This window comes from Pseudorca crassidens, chromosome 7 (assembly GCF_039906515.1).
Source record: "Pseudorca crassidens isolate mPseCra1 chromosome 7, mPseCra1.hap1, whole genome shotgun sequence".
Classification (NCBI taxonomy): domain Eukaryota; kingdom Metazoa; phylum Chordata; class Mammalia; order Artiodactyla; family Delphinidae; genus Pseudorca; species Pseudorca crassidens.
The window spans coordinates 8,679,662-8,699,145 of NC_090302.1; the positions used below are offsets into that span (position 1 = coordinate 8,679,662).

The 19,484-nt window shown below is 48.2% G+C and overlaps 1 protein-coding gene across 22 annotated transcripts in view; it reads right to left on the reverse strand.

Annotated features, from left to right (window-relative positions):
- The window catches only part of RALGPS1 (Ral GEF with PH domain and SH3 binding motif 1), a 331,729-nt gene that overhangs the window by 51,187 nt on the left and 261,058 nt on the right, over positions 1-19,484 (reverse strand). For all 22 annotated transcript variants that reach the window (XM_067743274.1, XM_067743273.1, XM_067743271.1 and 19 more), the window contains one exon: positions 2,200-2,337. In XM_067743274.1, coding sequence (XP_067599375.1) covers positions 2,200-2,337 — 138 coding nt within the window. The remainder of the gene's footprint in view (positions 1-2,199; positions 2,338-19,484) is intronic.

Genomic DNA, 19,484 nt, shown 5'->3' on the forward strand with positions numbered 1-19,484 from the left:
GGAAGTGCCCCCCAGATGGCAGGGCCACAGACACCACACCCTGAGGTCACCACAGTTCCTTGGCTGGGGAAAGATGGGTCTTGGGGGAAAGATGGCCTCCAGCGAGGTGTGTGTGCCCTAAAACAGGTCTCCACTGGAGTAACTGGCCAAGCCTCCCATGCTTGCCCAACCCCGTGTGACAAGAATGCAAGAAGGAATGAACGCCATCCAGCCTGGTGTGCAGGCCCAACCCAGATCCTGGCACAGCCTGAGAGTCTGGCCCACGGGCTGGAGCTGCTGCACCCTAAGAGGAAAGGGAAGGACCTAGACGCTTGAGCGCCTGTTCTGTGCCAGGCTCTACACCCAGTGATTTCTAGAAGCCATCTGCCTCAGCCTTTGCACCTGCCTCATTTCGGGGAGTAAGATGTCAACTGCACACAGGAGGAAGCCATGGCGACTTGCCATGTCACACTGCTGAGAAGTTTTGACCCCAGGTCACCTGCGGCCTCGGCCACACTGCCCTGTCTCTCTGTCCCGCGGTGACTGACGTCAGGTGCCCCCCCCCAGACCGTCACAGTCACTGCACTCTTTCTGAGGGGGCCGTAAACCCTCCGTGATGCGCTCTGTCATTCGTTCCCCACAGGATGGGACAGACCAGTTAAGGAGAGAGGTTGAGGCAGTGGAGGACGCTGTGGAGAGGAGTGAAGAAAGGGTGGGAAAGGGCCCTCGCTTTCCCGGGGCGGGGGGGGGGGGGGCGGGCGGGTGCATCCAGGTGCCGCAAGGAGCCCCGATGGCTCTGCCTCGTAACTGTGAGACTCTCGGCAGGTCATTCTCTTTCTCTAGGGCCTCGGTGTTCTCGTCTCTGAAATGGGGATAATGACCCCTGCTTCACGGAGCTGACGATGGGGAAGGGGCAGGGGAACCTAATGGTAGTAAGAGTGAGCATTTCCTGAGCTCTAATGAAATGCTGGGGTGCGCTAAGGGCTCTGCACAGTCATGTCCCCATCTTTACTATGAGAAAAGTTCAGACTTAGGACAAAGTGACTTTTCAGGAGGCGGAGCCAAGACGTGAACCCACATCTGTCTGACCCCAAAGCTGTGTATGTAATTGCTCTGCTGGCCAGCAGGACCAGTGTCGAGGTCCTTGAGTGGAAAGGGCACTGGGAACACAGTCCCCTCCCTGTTCCTCTGGGCAGAAGAAGAGCTGGTCGGGAAGTGCGGGCGCTTGTAGGGGCGGCACTCATGAGCGGACCTTTGGCTTGTGTGGCCCCCCTGCAGTGGCCTTACCACATGGAGGCTGTTGGTTTCTCCCACCCTACGTACTGGAGGTGGTGTTGCTCTCTTCCGTGGCCCGCTTTGCTGCTTCCAGACTTTTACTCTCCCCCATCCTGTGAAAACCTGCTCCAAGGAGGCACACTCCTGCACCTCGGCCACCCTCCCCCTCTTCTCTGCTGACTTCTGCCGCCGGACGCCCTGGTCACTCAGGCCCATTCCTGGAGGGCCGGGGCACCTGGCTCCCAGTCAAGCCCCATCCCCCACCGTCCACATGGACGGCCCATCAGCATTGCCAGCAACACCTCCTCCAACCATCTCAGATGCCCACCATCACAGTCACCCTTTGTATCTGGTCACGTGTGGCAGAGCCTGGCCAGTTGTTGACCAAGTCATTTCCCTGTTCCCTCTAGGCCCGCAGCTACGTTGCATTCCTGGCCTCCCTCGGCAGAAGTGATGAGCACCACGTGCAAGTCTGGTCCATAAATCCCACTCTGGTATGATTCTCTCTCCTTCTGCATCTTCCAGCTGGATGTAGAGGTCAGTGGAGGACTCGGGGCCATGGGACACGGCAGAGCCACGAGATAGAGGAGCCCAAGTACCTGAATCTGCTTGGAGGAGAGCCACCCAGGAGGTGCCCACAAAGCTCTTCATGAATGAAGGACCTGGGCTCTGCCACTCATTGGACGTGTGACCTTAGACAAGTGACTACACTGTCTTCAGCCTCAGTTTCCTCATCTGTGATACAGAGATGGTAACATCTAGTTTGCATAGTCTCTGAAGATCAAACATGCTTATAAAGGATCCAGAACGTGTTTGATACTCAAGATATCAAAGTGAAAAGCTTTGTGGAGACTACCTGGTTTCTAGAGCTTTCTCACTGACAAGGTGCTGGAACCAAATTTCGGTGATGTAAGATTTCACAATTCCAACACCAGGGGTACTAACCGTAGCTGCAGGAAACTTGTAAATCCGCAATTATTCGGAGAATATTGTTCATCTGATTGGATCTTTGTTCGTTTTCCATGATGCTGCCTGAGGCAGGATATGCAGAATCAATGTAGATTAAATCCAGAAGATAGATGCCTAAAATTAAGGAAGATATTTAATGATGGTAGGTGTTCACCATAAATCAGAACAAAATGGCACAAAACAGAACTGCTGTGCTAGAAGGTATAGGGTGACATGGAAAAATGCGGTATGATTTGGGCTTCAATTCCAGTCCTGACTACTAACTCTTCACACAGACTGCTCAACTTTAAATCAAACATCTGAGCAACCACCAAAATGAATGCTGGCAAGATTTTAGCATTTCTAGTTCATACACTCTCCAGCAACAAGGGTTATTACCTGTAACCCAACTGGAAAATAACAGGACACGAAAGGGATGAATGAATGCTTGTGTTTCTTACCAACCACTGCAGTTTAATAGGTCTAAGTTGTCATATCCAGGAGAACACTGTCTGAATTCAGTTTTTCATTTATTCACTTAGCTGTGTGTCTACTTGTTTATCTATCTGTCCACAGATACACATACACACACCCCAAATCATAAATTAAAGAACAAAAGAAGAAATCGAAAAAGCAACTGTCCTTGGTACAAAGAACTAAGGCTAGACAGAGAATTCTCCTGAGGGTGCTTAATAAGAAAATAACGTGTGATATGAAAACACTGCTGTGATAGGCCAGCGCAGAGCCTCAGCATGGTCTCATGGCATCACCCCAGGGGGAATTCGGGACAAGCCACCTGGCCAGGGATGAGAAAACAGGACTGGCTGTGTGGTGTGGCCCAGCTGACTGGCTTGCTGCAGGGTCGGGTCGCACTTTAGTCTCTCTGGAGATGTGCATGGACAACGGGTGACATATCCTTCCAGCAGCCCCCATGAGTACTGCCACTACACCGTTAATATTGGTGGGGTTGAGCAGGAGTAGTGATGTAAAGTAGAATTTAAGGCAGAAAACATTGAACAAGGCAAAGAGGAGTGATTAATATTAATGAAAGGCACAGTGGATTGAGAAGATCTAATGATTACTAACTTCTATGCATAAAGCAACATTGCACCAAAATATACAAAGCAAAAAAGTGCCAAAAATGAAAAGTGGATTCAAGAAAGCCACAAACATGGAGGGAGCCTTTGGTATGTCTCTTCGAGAATTTTTGTGTGTGTGTGTGTGTGTGTGTGTGCGTACACATATGTATGTACATACAAAAATATACACACATATATATACATGCATCTACAGATATACATATGTATGTGTCCATATATAAATGTAGTATTTAAGTAACAAAATTAACAAGCTTGGTGTTATATAAATAAAAATATAATCCTTTTTAAATTCTCATGGAATGCTTACAAACACTGATTATATGCTAGTCTATAAAAAAATGCTCAATAAGCTCCAAAAAGTAAATGTCATATTATCTGCTCTCTTTGACCTTACAGTACATCTAGGATTTAACAATATAGAAAAAATTCTAACCGTTTGTTAAACACACACACACACACACACACAAACACACACACACTCATAAGCAACTCTCAGGTCAAATAAAAAACAAAAAAATCTAAAATAAGAAATCTATTCAAAGGTAATGACAATAAGAACATTACATATCAAAATTTATGGGATCAGACCAAAGTGGTAATCAGAGGAAAATTTATAGCCTTGAAAGTTTACTATTAAACTACTAAGAATGATACCAAATGTAATTAACCAGGTACTTAATATTAAAGCTGTAGGTTTTCTGCATGGCTGGACAAACACTGCACTGACTTACACATTCATTATCTTATTTGTTCTTATAAAACCCATTTTACAGAGGAGGAAAAGGAAATGCACAGAGGATGTTTAACTAGTTCCAGGTCACACAGCCGGTAAATGATGGGGATGGGAGCTGAACCCAAGCCTGCCTCCGCAGAGTACATGCTTCCTGCCATCGCAGTGGGCTGCTGGTGCTGGACACCATGAGTCATTCGTCCGCTTTTAAAATAGCTACACATTTTTACGGGAAACTGTTAATCACAGAAACATGTGCTAGCACTTCTCATAGGAATCATTTCCACTTCCCTTCTTTTTAGTGGCACCATGTTTCCAAAATTTTAAAAATTAGAAGTCATTTCCCTTGTATAGAAGCTCCAAGTTTGGAACATTTAAGTCCACAGATTTATTACTTCTTGACCTTGTTTTTCCTCTTCCCTCTTAAAAATGTAACTCAGCTACCTCCCCAAGGATTCAGCAATGGCAATCCCGAAAATCCCATTAACGCTTCAACCACAACAAAAAGTACCCCCTAGTGCTGAGCATGAGGTGAGGGGATAAGGGACACGAGGCAAGTTCAGAGAGATTAAGAAATGAGCCTGAGGCCTCACAGCGAGTGTGTTGGATTTGAACCCAGGTCTGTCTGGCTCCAGTGCCTGTTCCGACCCACTCACCGGACATGAGAAACACACGAGGAATCAGTTGCCTTTTCTCAAATAACACCCCCGGCATGGAAGGCTCACCCTCCTCTGTCCTGTGAGGACTGGGGCGGGCCCCTCTGCATCCTCTCAGGTCCTGGCTCTGCAGACAGAGGCCAGGAGAAGCTCGCCTTCGAAGGGGCCGAACACCATTTCCACCCCAGCTTCTGCCTGTCCCCTCAGGGCATGGGGAGCTCACTACTTCATAGGAGCAAACCCGACTGTAGAGTGTTCATCACCCTCCTCCACAAAACACCTATCTGTTCCCCTGACCTGAGAGTCCAGGCCAGGGCCACCACAGGTGAGGACGGAGGGGACCTCCCAAAGGAGGCCTCCTGGCCCTGGCGGCCGGGGCAGACCCCAAGCCTCAGCAACACCTGGACAGAATTCCCATATGAACAGCCTGTCACTCCCAAAGCAGCAAATCTGCAGGTGATACTGCACAAATCCAGAGAAATCTTCCCAGTATTGTCATTAGCCTGTAACTGGAAATATTTAAAAGCCTAAACCATGATGAAATCATTAGAATAGCCACCTCCCACTTGTACTTGGCCAGAGCAGCGCGAAGCCTGACACACAGCACTCACCACAGCCACCATTAGATACTGACTGGCCTCGTTCATGTATCTACTGTCTGATTCCCCCATCAGACTTTATTAAAACCCCTCTGAGGAGGAAGCGTCCTGTTCCACAAGCTCAACCCCAGCGGCTGGAACAGAGCACACAGGAGCTGCTTGGTGAACATTAGTTGAAAGAAGGAAGGTATGAATGAAGGCATACTTTAGGCCACAAAATAACCTTACAAAGTACATCATTACCCTCATTTCAGAGCTGAAGAAAGAGACATGGGGAGTCAAGTGATGATTATAATAAGACTGAGCACTTACTGTGTTCCAGGTCCTAAACTAAGAGCTTTGCCCTGTTTGTTGATTTGCCATAACCATGCTGTTATCAGGGAGGTTTTATCTCTACTTTACAGAGGAAGAAGCTGAACCTGAGAGCCCTGCATCACTTGTCTGAGATCACACAGCTGGGAAGTGGCAGAGGCAAGATTTGAACACAGGTCAGTCCAGGCTGCCACACTGTCAAGTCCTTCTTTGACCCCAGCTAGATCCCCTGGAGCCTGGTAGCTGGTGAGGCAGGATGGGGCACAGCTGACCCCACAGGCATCCAGGCCATGGCTCTCCCTGCTTGACACCCCCTTGGGGTCAACATTCTCCAGGAGGGCTGACGACTACATGGTGGCTGCACCGTCCACCTCCTCCCCGCGGCCTCCCTGGCACCCATCGTGACACATCTGTCCCAGGTCCCATTGTCAGCGGGCCCACCATGGCCTGGGGGCCCTGCCAGCTCTGCCCCGTGACACACAGCTGTGGTGGAAGTGGGAGAGCGTGGGGCTTGGAGCCAGAAGACCTGGAACACTGGCTCTGCCGCCTACCAGCTGGGTGGCCTCAGGCAAGCCTTTTTTGCCTCCCGGGACCTGTGTTTCCTTGTCTGTGACTGGGGATAATGATGGTGATTGTGAAGTCTCCCGGCCCAGGGCCTGGACCACTGAGGTGCCTGTGAAGCTGAGCTGACCCCGAGCCTGGCTCCATGGCGAGGCCCCACTTGGAACTGGAGCGGGACGCCCGTGGGAGAGATGCACCCAGTCAGGTTTGCCATAACTGTGGATGGCGCCCAGATGCTGACCACGTGCGGCCACCTACCTCAGACGACCAGCTCTGGGAACTTCCGTCTGGATTGAGACAGCACAGCTGGGATGTCTCAGCTCCCTTCCTTTTACACAGCGTTACTGTGGCAAAAGACACCGTGTTGTTGGCCTTGTCAAGACGGACAGTAACTGGACCAGCTACTGGCCCTGGCGGCCGTGAGGCTGAGCAGTGCCAGGGGCTGGAGCTGGACTGGGAGGTGCAGACGCATTGGAGGAAACAACCGTAATACTAACAGCCACTGTCTGCGACAGGAGAGGCTGGCCTTGCTGTACCACAGCATCCTCACCGCAACTGGCACAGCACAGTAGGTGTTCTCACTTCTTCATTTTACAGATTAGGGAATGGAAGCTTACAGAGCAGAAGTGACACATCCAAGACCGTACAACCTACAAGTGGGGGAATCAGGATTTGAATTTATGCCCGCCTGACCCCAAAGATTTGGGACAGAGAGCAGTGCTGAAAGCTGGGGGCTGGGAGTCCTGGCTGGCACAGGGACAAGGGTGCCAGAGTCAGAGCTGGGGCTGCGAGGACCCCTCCTGTGGCCTGCCACCCACCCGAGGACACGGCTGGCAGCCGGCATCCACTCTGTGGCTCGCCTGCCTGCAGACTCAACCTCCTGTGAGATGGACAGCTACCCAGAATATGTTCTGTTCCCTCCTGCCACACCCCACACAGGGCCTGGTGACACTGCTGTGGCTGCAACAGGGGTGCCAACCAGCCTGCCATGGTGAGGCAGAGAGCCCCGGGGCCGGAGATGAGCAGCCCTCTGCTGGCTCTGCTGTGGATGCCTCCCCAGCTGGGTTGGTCCCAAGCCCAGGGGCATGTGGCCAAACCTTCTTCCTGACAGTGAATCCAGGCCCCCCGCCAGGGGTGTCCACAAGACACCCTGGCCCTGAGGAGGGAGTGTCAGGCTGACAAAGGAGGTGCTCTCCTGAACAGACCCTTCTCTTAAGCTGAGGGACACAGGCTCCGTGGTGCAGAGCCTGCTTGAAGCTGGGCGCTCCCAGTCTCCCAGAGCCAAAGCCCGCGGCTGGCACCGGGCTTCACCGCCAGCCCAGAAATTCACTGCTCTCTTGTTTCTCCCATCGCCACCCGTCTCACTTCCATCCCGAGTCTGGTTTTGGTTTTTCTCACACAGCTATCTATTTAATAAGGAAAATTCTGCTGTGTTGAGGGGAAAAAACCTTCCACAGCATAAAAATATGCCACATTTCCATCTTATGCTTTCCATTTTCTTTCTCTCTTTCTTTTAAAGTTTGAGATGAAAGACTTTTTTCCCATTTCTCCTGCTCTGCTTTGAAAAGATCATTTTCAAACTTCAGAAATGAGGAGTGCTGGCACCCGGAACTATACTTGTGTGGTTTGATCACATAAACTCCTGATAAATTCCAAATGAAATAACAGAGCAGCAGCTCATTAAGGTTTTGTTTTTGGTTTTTGTTTTTTTTTTTTATGAGAGCACAAAGCGATGCCATCGACTGCAGAAGGAGATCTCAGTGGGCGGCTCACGCTCCCTGTCTGATGCAGAAGACTGAGTGTTAATTAGTGCCCGTTAATTAGTATCAGTTGTGTAAAACATAGACTTCAGAACAAATCCTCATCTAAAGAATATTATTCCTCAAGTGAAATGTGTTGGAAGCTGGCTGACACTGAGACAAACATTTCCCAGGTCTGCAGAAAGGGGGCGGGGCCAGGCAGTCACACCTCAGGTGGTCAGAGGCCATGTTTCTTAGAGGAGCACATGGCCTCCTGTTTTTCTTGGTGTTGGGGCGGGTGAATCGCAAAGGTACGTGAACAAAGCCTTACAGCCCACAGAGAATCTCCTCTGGCTCCCCGAGGTCAAATGAGGACACAACCACAGATTCCCCCACCCCCCCCCACCCCCACCCCCACCCCAGCCCCCCGCCCTGGGGATTACCTGGTAATCTACAGGGGCAATGGGATGGCCTACTGTTTGCAAAGGTTCTCCTAAGAGCTGTGGGAGGGTGTAGCATGTGCTGGTATTCTGACCAGCAGTAAGAAAGGGCATAAGGAGAGGGCATTAATCTGGTGATTATTATTCAGCTTGTTTTGTGCCAGACACTGTGCTAAGTAAATTACACGTACTATCTAATTTAATCTTTCAACAATTCTATTGGCAGTAGAGAAGAAACTGGTACTTTTTGTCTGCCTAACATCTATTCCCAATTCTTTTTTTTTTTTTAATTTATTCCCAATTCTTTTGGAAACAGCCTTCACTTTTCCTCTGGGGGAAACCATACCTCCCATACTTGTAACCCATGTGGTTTTGGTAGGTCTGAAGCAATTTCATTCCATCCCCTGCCCCAGGGGTAAAAACAAATTTTAAAAATGAACCATTTGGGAAAGGAAAAAAACACTCCAAAAAATTCAGAGATGAAAGAAGGAATTAAAATCACAAACTATCTACATATAGGATGCAATCAAAATCACATAACTCTGCTCAGAGAAAAATTCATAGTCTCAAATGCTTATATTAATAATTAAGAAATATAAAAAAGAAATGAACTTAGTGTTCATTATAGAGAACTAAAAAGAACAAAAGAAAGTAGGAGAAAGCATTAAAAATGTAAAATCAGAAATATTTATCACTGCAGAGTGATAAATAAAACTGAAAGTTGGTTCTTTGAAAAAGTCAATAAAGTAGACAATCTTTGGTATGTATGATGGAGGAAAAAACAAAAGGTAAAAACACAGATGTGCATTGTTAGGGTTGAGAGAAGGATATGATTTCAAATATGGAGGAGAAGTTAAAATAGTGGTATGTGCAATTTTTATGCCAACATATTTGAAAATGTAGATGAAATATGTGCTTACTAGGAAAATCTATCTTCCCAAAATTGTCTCAAGAAGGGGCAAAACCTTCAACTCACCAAATAAAGAGAAAATATTAACAATATTAAGAAAGATACCATGATTAAAAAGTACATTATCCAAATGGTTTTATGGACCCATCCATTAAACTGTAAAAGAAAAACCAAATATTACTTAAACTGTTCCAGAGCACAGGAAAAGTCGGAAATATGTGCAGTTCTTTTTATGACTCGAGCATAACCATTATATCAAAACCTGACAGACATGGCATAAAAAAGAGACCAATATCATTAATAAATAAAGATCCAAATAAAACATTAGCCAATAAAACTCACCAGTGTTTTAAAATAATAAAAATAGCAAATCAAATTAGCAGTATCTTGAAGCAAACAGGTTTACTACAGGATTGCAATGGTATTTCAACAAATGATCTTGAGAGATGCTGAAAAGTCACTGATAACTTTAGTATCTATTCCTGATAAAGCACTAAGCTAGGAACAGACTTCCTTAATATGACAAAGGATGCATGGTAGAAACACTAACACAATCTTCTTAACGTTGAATTCCTATTGAGAGGAACAAGTCAAGAATACTTGCCATTCTGCTATAATTTAACACTATTCTAGATGCACAAATCTATGAGCTAAGACAAAGAAATGTGGTATAAACATTAAAGACACAAGTAACATTGTCATTATTTCCAGGTTACATAATTAGTTACCATGTTAATTATATAATTAAGTAATCTAGGATAATCAACTGGAAAACTATTACAACTAAATAACAGAGTTAAGTTCAAAGTAAATATACATAAATCACTAGCATTCCTTTTTTTATTAAAAAAATTTTTTGACTTCTTTATTGGAGTATAATTGTTTTACAATGGTGTGTTAGTTTCTGCTGTATAACAAAGTGAATCAGCTATATGTATACATATATCCCCATATCCCCTCCCTCTTGCATCTCCCTCCTACCCTCCCTATCCCACCCCTCTAGGTGGTCACAAAGCACCGAGCTGATCTCCCTGTGCTATGCGGCTGCTTCCCACTAGCTATCTGTTTTACATTTGGTAGTGTATATATGTCAATGCTACTCTCCCACTTCACCCCAGCTTACCCTTCCCCCTCCCCATCTCCTCAAGTCCATTCTCTGTGTCTGCATCTTTATTCCTGTCCTGCTCCTAGGTTCGTCAGAACCTTTTTTTTTTTTTTGATTCCATATATATGTGTTAGCATATGGTATTTGTTTTTCTTTTTCTGACTTACTTCACTCTGTATGACAGACTCTACGTCCATCTACCTCACTACAAATAACTCAATTTTGTTTCTTTTTATGGCTGAGTAATATTCCATTGTGTACATGTGCCACATCTTCTTTATCCATTCATCTGCTGGTGGACACTAGGTTGCTTCCATGTCCTGGCTATTGTAAATAGAGCTGCAGTGAACACTGTGGTACATGACTCTTTTTGAATTATGGTTTTCACAGGGTATATGCCCAGGAGTGGGATTGCTGGGTCATATGGTAGTTCTATTTTTAGTTTTTTAAGCAACCTCCATACTGTTCTCCATAGTGGCTGTATCAATTTACATTCCCACCAACAGCACAAGACGGTTCCCTTTTCTCCACACCCTCTCCAGCATTTATTGTTTGTAGATTTTTTGATGATGGCCATTCTGACTGGTGTGAGGTGATATCTCATTGTAGTTTTGATTTGCATTTCTCTAATGATTAGTGATGTTGAGCATCCTTTCATGTGTTTGTTGGCAACATGATGTTTGTTTTTTTTTTTTGACTTGAATTATATATATGTATACATATTTTGTTTTTAATACAGCAGGTTTTTTTTTTTTTTTTTTTTTGCAGTACGCGGGCCTCTCACTGTTGTGGCCTCTCCCGTCGCGGTGCACAGGCTCCGGATGCGCAGGCTCAGCAGCCATGGCTCACAGGCCCAGCTGCTCCGTGGCATGTGGGATCTTCCCGGACTGGGGCACGAACCCGTGTCCCCTGCATCGGCAGGCGGACTCTCAACCACTGCGCCACCAGGGAAGCCCTAGCAGGTTCTTATTAGTCATCAATTTTCAGTGTATACATGTCAATCCCAATCTCCCAATTCATCACACCCCCATCCCCACCCCCCCACTGCTTTCCCACCTTGGTGTCCATACGTTTGTTCTCTACATCTGTGTCTCAGTTTCTGCTCTGCAAACCGGTTCATCTGTACCATTTTTCTAGGTTCCACCTATATGTGTTAATATACAATATTTGTTTTTCCCTTTCTGACTTACTTCACTCTGTTTGACAGTCTCTAGATCCTACATGATGTGTTTTTAAGTGAACAAATCTGGTATGACTATACACACATATATACACACACACCCCTATATTGAAATACACACACACACCACTATGTTGAGATAGATACACACACACCTCTATACTGAGATACACACACATACACACACAACCCCCATATTGAGCTACACACACACACACACACACGAAAGAGAGAGAGAGAGAATATATTGCCCAATCTGTTAACAGCAACCATCTTCAGGGATAGTTTAGGGTTATTTTTTGTTTTATACAATTTTATATTTTTTCAGCCTTTAGCTATGAATAGGTACCACTTTTAGAAATAGAAAAGAGCAAGATCTTTATCTCTCCTTCTTTCTTCAAAAAAGCAAACACTTTTTTGGCAGGGAGAAGGGACGTAATAGTTGACGCAAATGATTTTCCAAGCATTCTCAGCTCCTGTTGAAAACCCGGTCTTTAGTTTTTGATGTAAAGGCCACAAACCTCTACCGACTACCTGTGATCTGTCTCCAGGCCATTGTTCACACTTCATTATCACCTTTGGTCTCCACGTCTAACCCATTCCGCCCTGTGATTTCTCAAACCCAATCAGATCGTACCCTTCCTCAATTTAAAATTACCCAACAACTCTCCCTCTGTAGGTGTTCACGGCTCCTGGGTTCCATCCCTCGCCACCTGCTTCTCTGGGCTTTCCTCCCGCCCTCCTCTCATGTGATGCTCTAGCTGGGTGCGGGCCCCGTGTGGCTGGCTCCCTGGACCAGCCCTCTGCTTCGTGCCTCTGAGCTTGGCAGAGCTGTGTCCACCCCATGCCCACTCGGCCTCCTTTTCTGGCTGTTAGCGGGCTCCTCCTGGGCTCTCAGAGCACGCGCCCTCCCCTCGATTACAGTATTTATCACACACTCTTTGAGGGCCAGGTCTGCATCTTTTCCGCCTCTGCATTCTCAAGGGCCCAGCACAGGGTAGGGGACGACCAAACGGGACGCTGAGTCTTTATCTGCACATATATGACTCTTTATCCTGGCCACCGAAATCCCATTGCTCAGTGGATGAGAGCGGCCGTGGCTGCCAAGCACCCCACTCCACAGCCACCCTAACAGGGTCAGCCCTGTGTTCTGGTGTCTCCAAGCTAAATACCCATATTTCTCAGTGCTATGAAGGGCTTCCAGAGGAGCTAACGTCACCAAAAGGAAACGCAAGATGATTCCCCCAGTGAAAGCCTCGGAAACCTGCCTCATGTTGGGTAGAACTGAGGCTGCCCATGTGCCAAGGAAAACACTCTCCAGCTTGTCTTTCCAACCCTGGCTCAAGGATTCGCTACTGTGCACAGAAAGGCTCCCTGGACGTCCGAGGCCACCAGGATTCCAGCCAGAGAATGAGCTCACAGACGGCTGCTTCAATCACCAAAGTATTTTCCACTTCCCCAAATGCGCTCACGTATCTGTGACCACACTTCACCTAGTCTTTAAGTATAACAAAAAAATAATGGAGGCAAAGGCAAAACTGTCAGATTTATTCATTGCTCAATGGAAACTGTGTAACAAAACACGACATTCTAAACCTCAATCACCAATCCCTGCATTCTCTGGGAAACAAGCAACAGATTTGTGGAGGGTTAGCTAGATCTAAACTGATTTTCACTATCTGAAAGCAAATTCTTTTCTGATTTTGCTGAAATGAAATACTGAAAGACTCTCCCTGGGCCCCTTGGGAAGAAAGAAGGCATCCGACTACTAATTTATTTGTGGTTTTCAGGCTCAGGTGTTTTGATCTCTCCCTGCCTTTCTTGATGTAGATGAGAGGATGGGAGTCCCACAGGACTGTCCCGGGAAACCGCTTTCAGAGAACAGGGGCTCCTGTGGCCCTACCGTGGGGGCCATCTCTGTGGGCTCTGCCCTGCTGCAGGTCACACTGGAGACCCTCCCTGGCCCAGCCAGATCCAGCTGGCCCAGGGCCAGCCCAGCCTTTTCCAGCCCTAGGCCATAGTCTCGGTCTGTAGGGGGCGCTACTCCCACGGAGCCTGTGGGCCGATCTCACCAGGGCAGAAGAAGCACACGCCCCCACCAGCAGGGGGCGCTGGAAGTAGTCATGCTGTTGCTAGTCTGGGATTTTCTGTTGGGTGGGATGGGAGGGTGGAGGGGAGCCGGGCTGTCACTGGCTGGAATCATGCGTCAGACTGGAAGGCCCACCCACACCTACTCTCTTTGTGTTACCTGCCCACCCCCCAACCCCTGCCCCGGCCCACTAGACTCAACGCCCTTGGGAAATGATTCAAAACACCTGACCCCCATGACTCTGGGCTCCTGGTCACCTCCTTGAGACCTAGACCTCTACTCTGGTTGGTTCTCCAGCACCAACTTTCCTCAGTCCTGGCTCCTCCCTTTCTTCACAGCACACTGCCGTTCCAGCAGGCTTTGGGGCCAACACTACCCTTACTAGGACATTCATTCCTGGCTATACCATCGGAGGGTGATTTGCAGGGAAGAGAGAGGCCAAAGTGGTAGGAGAGCATGTCTACTGACCAATCAGAAGTGGTGGGGAGCTAGATGGAAGGCGGCGGGTCCCTGTGGGGAGAGGAAGCTTCAAGGGCACAGGGTGATGTGCTCAGGGACCAGCCCACTAGGTGATGTGAAAGGGCATTAGTGCTACAAATATTTACTAAGTGCTTCCCACATTCTGGACACAGGGGTATAGACAGGCACGGTCCCTGACCTCATGAGGTGTACTAGCCGGCAGATGCATTCAACAGAGGCATTAGTTACACAAATAATTAAGGGCACAGAACTGCTAAAAAATAATACTCTAGTGCATACTTACTTTGGGGAATTATCCTCAGGTGCCCATGAGCGACCCCAGAGGAACCAGTGGTGTATGATACAGAGATGGGCAGGCCCCTGCCTCAGTCTCTCTACTCAATTCCAGAGATGCTAAGTAACCTGCCCAAGGTCACTCAGCACAGACATGGCAGAGGTAGGATTTGAGCCCAGGTCTTTGGCCTAGGGCCAACACTCTTATGGACTATGTTATGTGTGTTACTTATAGCTCAATACATGGAGGAGTGATACTGAAACTCGAGGCATCTGTGTTCAAATCCTGGCATTGTCACTTATTTGTTCAGTGTGATCCCGGGTGAGTTCTTCAACTGCTTTCTTCCTCTGGGAAATGGAGACAGTAGCTTCTCACAGGGCTGAGGTGAAGACTCAGGACCTAATGCACAGGAGAGGGGCTGGCGTAGTATCTAGATAAAGCAGGCACTCAATGAAGTGACTTGCAAAAAACAAAAAACAAAAAACAAACACCAACAACTTTAAGAGGTGATGGGGGTACATACCTGTTTCTGAAAACCTTCCAGAAGAGACCAGACAGCCCCTCATAGAGCCTCCCCTGACTTATCACTAAAACTTTTGTGAATAGAAAAAAAGAAGAAAACCACCCCATTAGCTAAGACTGATGGACGGCTTTATTGCTGGAACCTAGGAAGAAACTGAATAGACTACGGGCAGATGTAGAGGACAGAAGTTGAGCAAATGTAGACCTTGCCAATGTGTGCCTCCCAGGGCCTGTCCCCAGACTCAGAGAACCAGCGATATAAAAGCATGAAAACTCGGGTCAATGACCAGTACACTGCCCAGCAGGGGCTGACCTGAGGGGCTCTAGGACTTTCCCCTCCACCTTCTCACACCCATTTGCAGATGGCTACCCCCAGAAAAGAACTAAAGCATGTCCAAGAGGGAAAACCAAATGCCTACTGATAAGCCCCAAAGATGAATAGATTTCACCTTGGTCAAGGACGCATTCAGAAGAAAGAAAATCCAGTAAGGGGCACATGGAAAAATACTGCCAAATAACAGGGCCTGAACTGCATGCAGAAGGGGCTGAGAATGAGAGCATATGTCCTCGGTCTATTCCAGCATCCGGAAGAAGGTTTCAGGACACCTTTTCTCTTCAGCACAGCACAAGAAGACAAGGCTTCTGGGATAGGAGAGAACTGTCAGAGGTGAAACTGCAAGAGGATAAGCTAGAAAGAGAGATGCATGACATAAGAAAAGAAGAAAAAGAAACTAAAAATATGTCAGAAGAATTTTAAAAAACATCGGAAGAAGCAAGGAGCAAAATGGGTATTTTGGATACTCACATCAATGATATGGGGGAGCAATTTGGCGAGGTCAAATGCCGAGGAAAAGAGCAAGGGAAGAAAGAATATATGGGATGTGGGGGCCTGAGAACAGAGAGCTGACCCAGGGAAGGGCATCTACCCAAGGAGCGTGTCCCAGGTCCCGGGAAAGAGATCCATCCCTAGACACACCCTGGATAAACGTTTGAATAAAAAAAAAAGTCTTTCAAAAAAGCAAAAGCAAAAAACCCAAAACCAAAAATCCACCCCAAAACAAAAATAAAACCCCCCAAAACAAAGAAAAACCCATGGAAGTGACCTTGACCCTCCAAGTGCGTTGTAGGGGCCCCTTTTGCTTGGGTCTAATTGAACCTGACCTTCCACCAGAATGACTGTGATGACATACGGTAACTGTCTGTGCAAGTGTTTCCCCGAGGGAGGAGGAGTTTCTCAAAGCAGGAGGTACTGATTATTCATGAAATGTTAGGACATCTGGTGATTTGTCAATTGCTTTCATTTTTTAAGAAGAAAAATATTTTCCCCTAGTGATTACGGTACTTAAGTATAAAGACCCAAAGAGAGGACATATGATTTTGGATGCCATAAAATTTGGTCAATGCACATTTTTTCCATAAGTTTATGGGAATGTTTCACCATCGCAGCCTAAGGGCAGCAGAAGACGTCGACTTCTGGATGCAGTATTAACAGATCACATGTGCTCTAAACCACACTCCCTCGTCAGCAGTCTGTAAAGCCCAGAAACCCCTCCTGCACATGCCGCAGGAGAAAGCAAGCACTCAGTGGCTTGTGTCACTGTGTCAGATGTGGAGGATGCAGGCGAACTCTGAGAATGATGGCTTTTCTGCGGGGCCAAGGGGAGAGGCCACTCAGTCATGGTTGCAACAGCACAGGGAGAGGCAACTCCGTCAAGTCCAGAGTAGATGTGAGTAGAGTGCTTCCTGCCAAATCCAGGAGCACCCAGCACCCAGGAGCACCCAGCACCCAGGAAGCAGGAGCCTGCGCTTGCCTGGAGGTGGGCTGGGGGGCGCTGAGAGGGGGCTGGGGGTGGGGGGATGAGGTAGCCTGGGGACACCAGTAAGAAGATCTATTTGGAGGCTGAAAAAGCTCATCTCAGCTAAAGCCTGCCTCAGGGCAATGGTGAAGGAAGAATATTTTGCAAATGTCCTGTTTCCTGGGTGGCAGTGACCCCGGCTCTGGGCGAAGGTCTGCTCCTCTCCTTCCATCAGGGTTTCCTGACAGTAATCTGGCCTGGATCTTACTCTCAGCAAGACCCTCTGGTGCACAGGGACCCGGGGGTCGGGGAGCTCAAATAGGCTCCTGGGACAAGACAGCTGACTCAGAGCGTGGGGTGGGAGACATGAGCCTCGGGCAAGCGAATGCTGGGAGTGACCAGAGCGTGGTCACACCGAGCGTGGCCCTGGGCTAAGAGCTGCACCTGCATAATCTCATGGAGTCCTCATTTTACAGAAGAGGAAGTAAGCCTCTGAGAGGCTAAATTGTCCCAGATCACACAGCGAGTGCGTGGCAGGGCCAAGAACGCCCCCCAGGCCTCACTTTGGAGTCCGGCTCTGATACTCGCCCTTCCTCGCCCTGGCCTTGCAGGACAGCACGTGAATGCATGAAGCCTGCCAAGGTGGGGTGGGGACACCAGCATTTGTGGGGTGACCCTGAACCAGACTTTGTGCTCTGGGCCTTAGACCATCTCCTCAGTTCATCTACCAACTGGGCTCCCAGGAAAGCATCATTACCCCCATCATCCAGATGGGGAAACTGAGACTCAGAAAGGTAGGGTGACTTTCCAAAGGTCTCCTGGCCAGTAGTTGGAGAAGCCATGATTGGAATCTAGGTTTGGCTGGTCCCAACCTGTGCTCTGTTCAACAGGAGGACTGTAGGGACCCCCCGTTTTGTTTCATGGCACGAGCTGAGTCCTGTGGTCCCTACCCTCCGAGATCCTTACCCCAGGCCTGGAGGGCTGAGTCATAGGCCCTGTCCTCAGAGGGGGAGATGTCCTTCTGGGGAATGGAAACATCTCCAGGCCAGAACAGGACTTAGTTCTAAGTGGATTACCCAGAGCTCAGGCAGGGTGATTTGTGGCCCACCAACACACTCCAAATGGTGCCCGGGCCCAGGCTCCAGGGATTAAGTGGTCCTCTGGAGCCTAGCCTGGGGAAGCAGTCCCGGAGTGCCATATAGGATGTGGGCTCTGGAACCAGGCAGCCTGGGGGGAGGGCCAACTCTGCTACTGACGCTCTCAGTGGCCTTAGAAAAGTTCCTCAGCTCCTCTGACCCCAAGTTTTGGCCTCTGTAGCAGGGGACAGGCGTTAGCGGTACCTCCCTCAAGCGGAGGTGGGATGAGTCAGGTGAGGTATGTATATCCCCCTGAAGAAGGTCACTGCCCAGTAAAGGCTGAGGTGATGTGATGACATCACTAGAAGTAACTGTCTGTGGCAGGCCCAGTCTACCGAGAAGGGAGGACCCAGTTTGCATCTTCCAAGCCCCACACTGCCTTCTCCCTCCTCCAGCCCCCCACGTCCTGTTACATCCACAGCAAGGGCTGAACAAGGATGGGACCACCTTGAGAACATCTCGTCCCTTGCTCCTGCCTCTCCTCTGGCTTCCGTCACAGAGCTGTGAGGGACACTCTTGTCTGGGGAAAGGGAACCCTCTCTAGTCTTCAGGGCGGCACACGGAGCAGGGAGACCCAGGTCTGAACACCCATTCCACCGGGTGACCCTGGGTAAGCAGCCTGGTCACCTGGACCTGATCTCATTCATTCCCACCTTATACATCCATCCACCCTGAGCATTACATGAGATAATGTAACCACAGCAGGGTGGTTCATTCTTCTGCTCATTTGTTCCATCATTCATTCAATCAGGCATGCATTCATTTTTCATTCACAAAACAGTTGCTGAGCACTGTTTCCACCAACTCTGCACTGGGCTCTGGGGGAATCACAGTGAGAAAAACCAGACGTGCTCCCTGCCTGCCCTCCTGGGCCTGACGACCAAGCACTGAACAGATGCTTCTCTTCCACGGAGACCCCGGGTCCAGTGGGGAGCTGGCCACTACTTGGGTGGCAGAGAGAGCCCCAGGTTGGTGGCCCACGGTTGGGGAGTTCTTCTGCACTTGGCGGGTAGCGCCCTGGGAAGGCTGCTCACCTTCTGAGTGGCCGTAACTTCTGAGTACTGGACTGCCTCCCACAAAATGTGCTTTGTCTCTGCCATGTGTGCTCAAACAGGCATAATCTTACATCACATACACTGTTCCCGGTTTGTACAAAATGACTCAGGATTTTGCAGCTAGCGATGAGGGGTTTAGGGCAGTGGCAGGTCATGGGCAGCAGGTCTATGGGACTTGGGCAAGTTATTTAGTTCATCTGAGTCTCAATTTCCATTTTTGCAAGAGGAGCGTATTCCAACCTTGTTTCAAGAATCAGAGCTACTGTATGAAAGCATTTACTACATCACCTGGAATAATAATAATGATAATTACAACACTAATGACTGCTAACGTCTATTAGCATTTACTATGTGCCAAGCATTGTGCTGAGTGCTTTCAGGCATTCGTTTATTCTTTAATTCAACCAATAGTTATCGAGATGCTAGATTAGATACTAGGGATACTGCAAGGAACACAACCAATAGCATCTCCTCTGCTTCTGTGGAGTTGACCACCTAGAGGAGGATCAGATAGTAAACAAGTAACTGCACAAAATAAACTATTTAACTGAAACTGTAATGATAAGAACAACAAAGGAGAAGTACAGTCCTCAGAGTA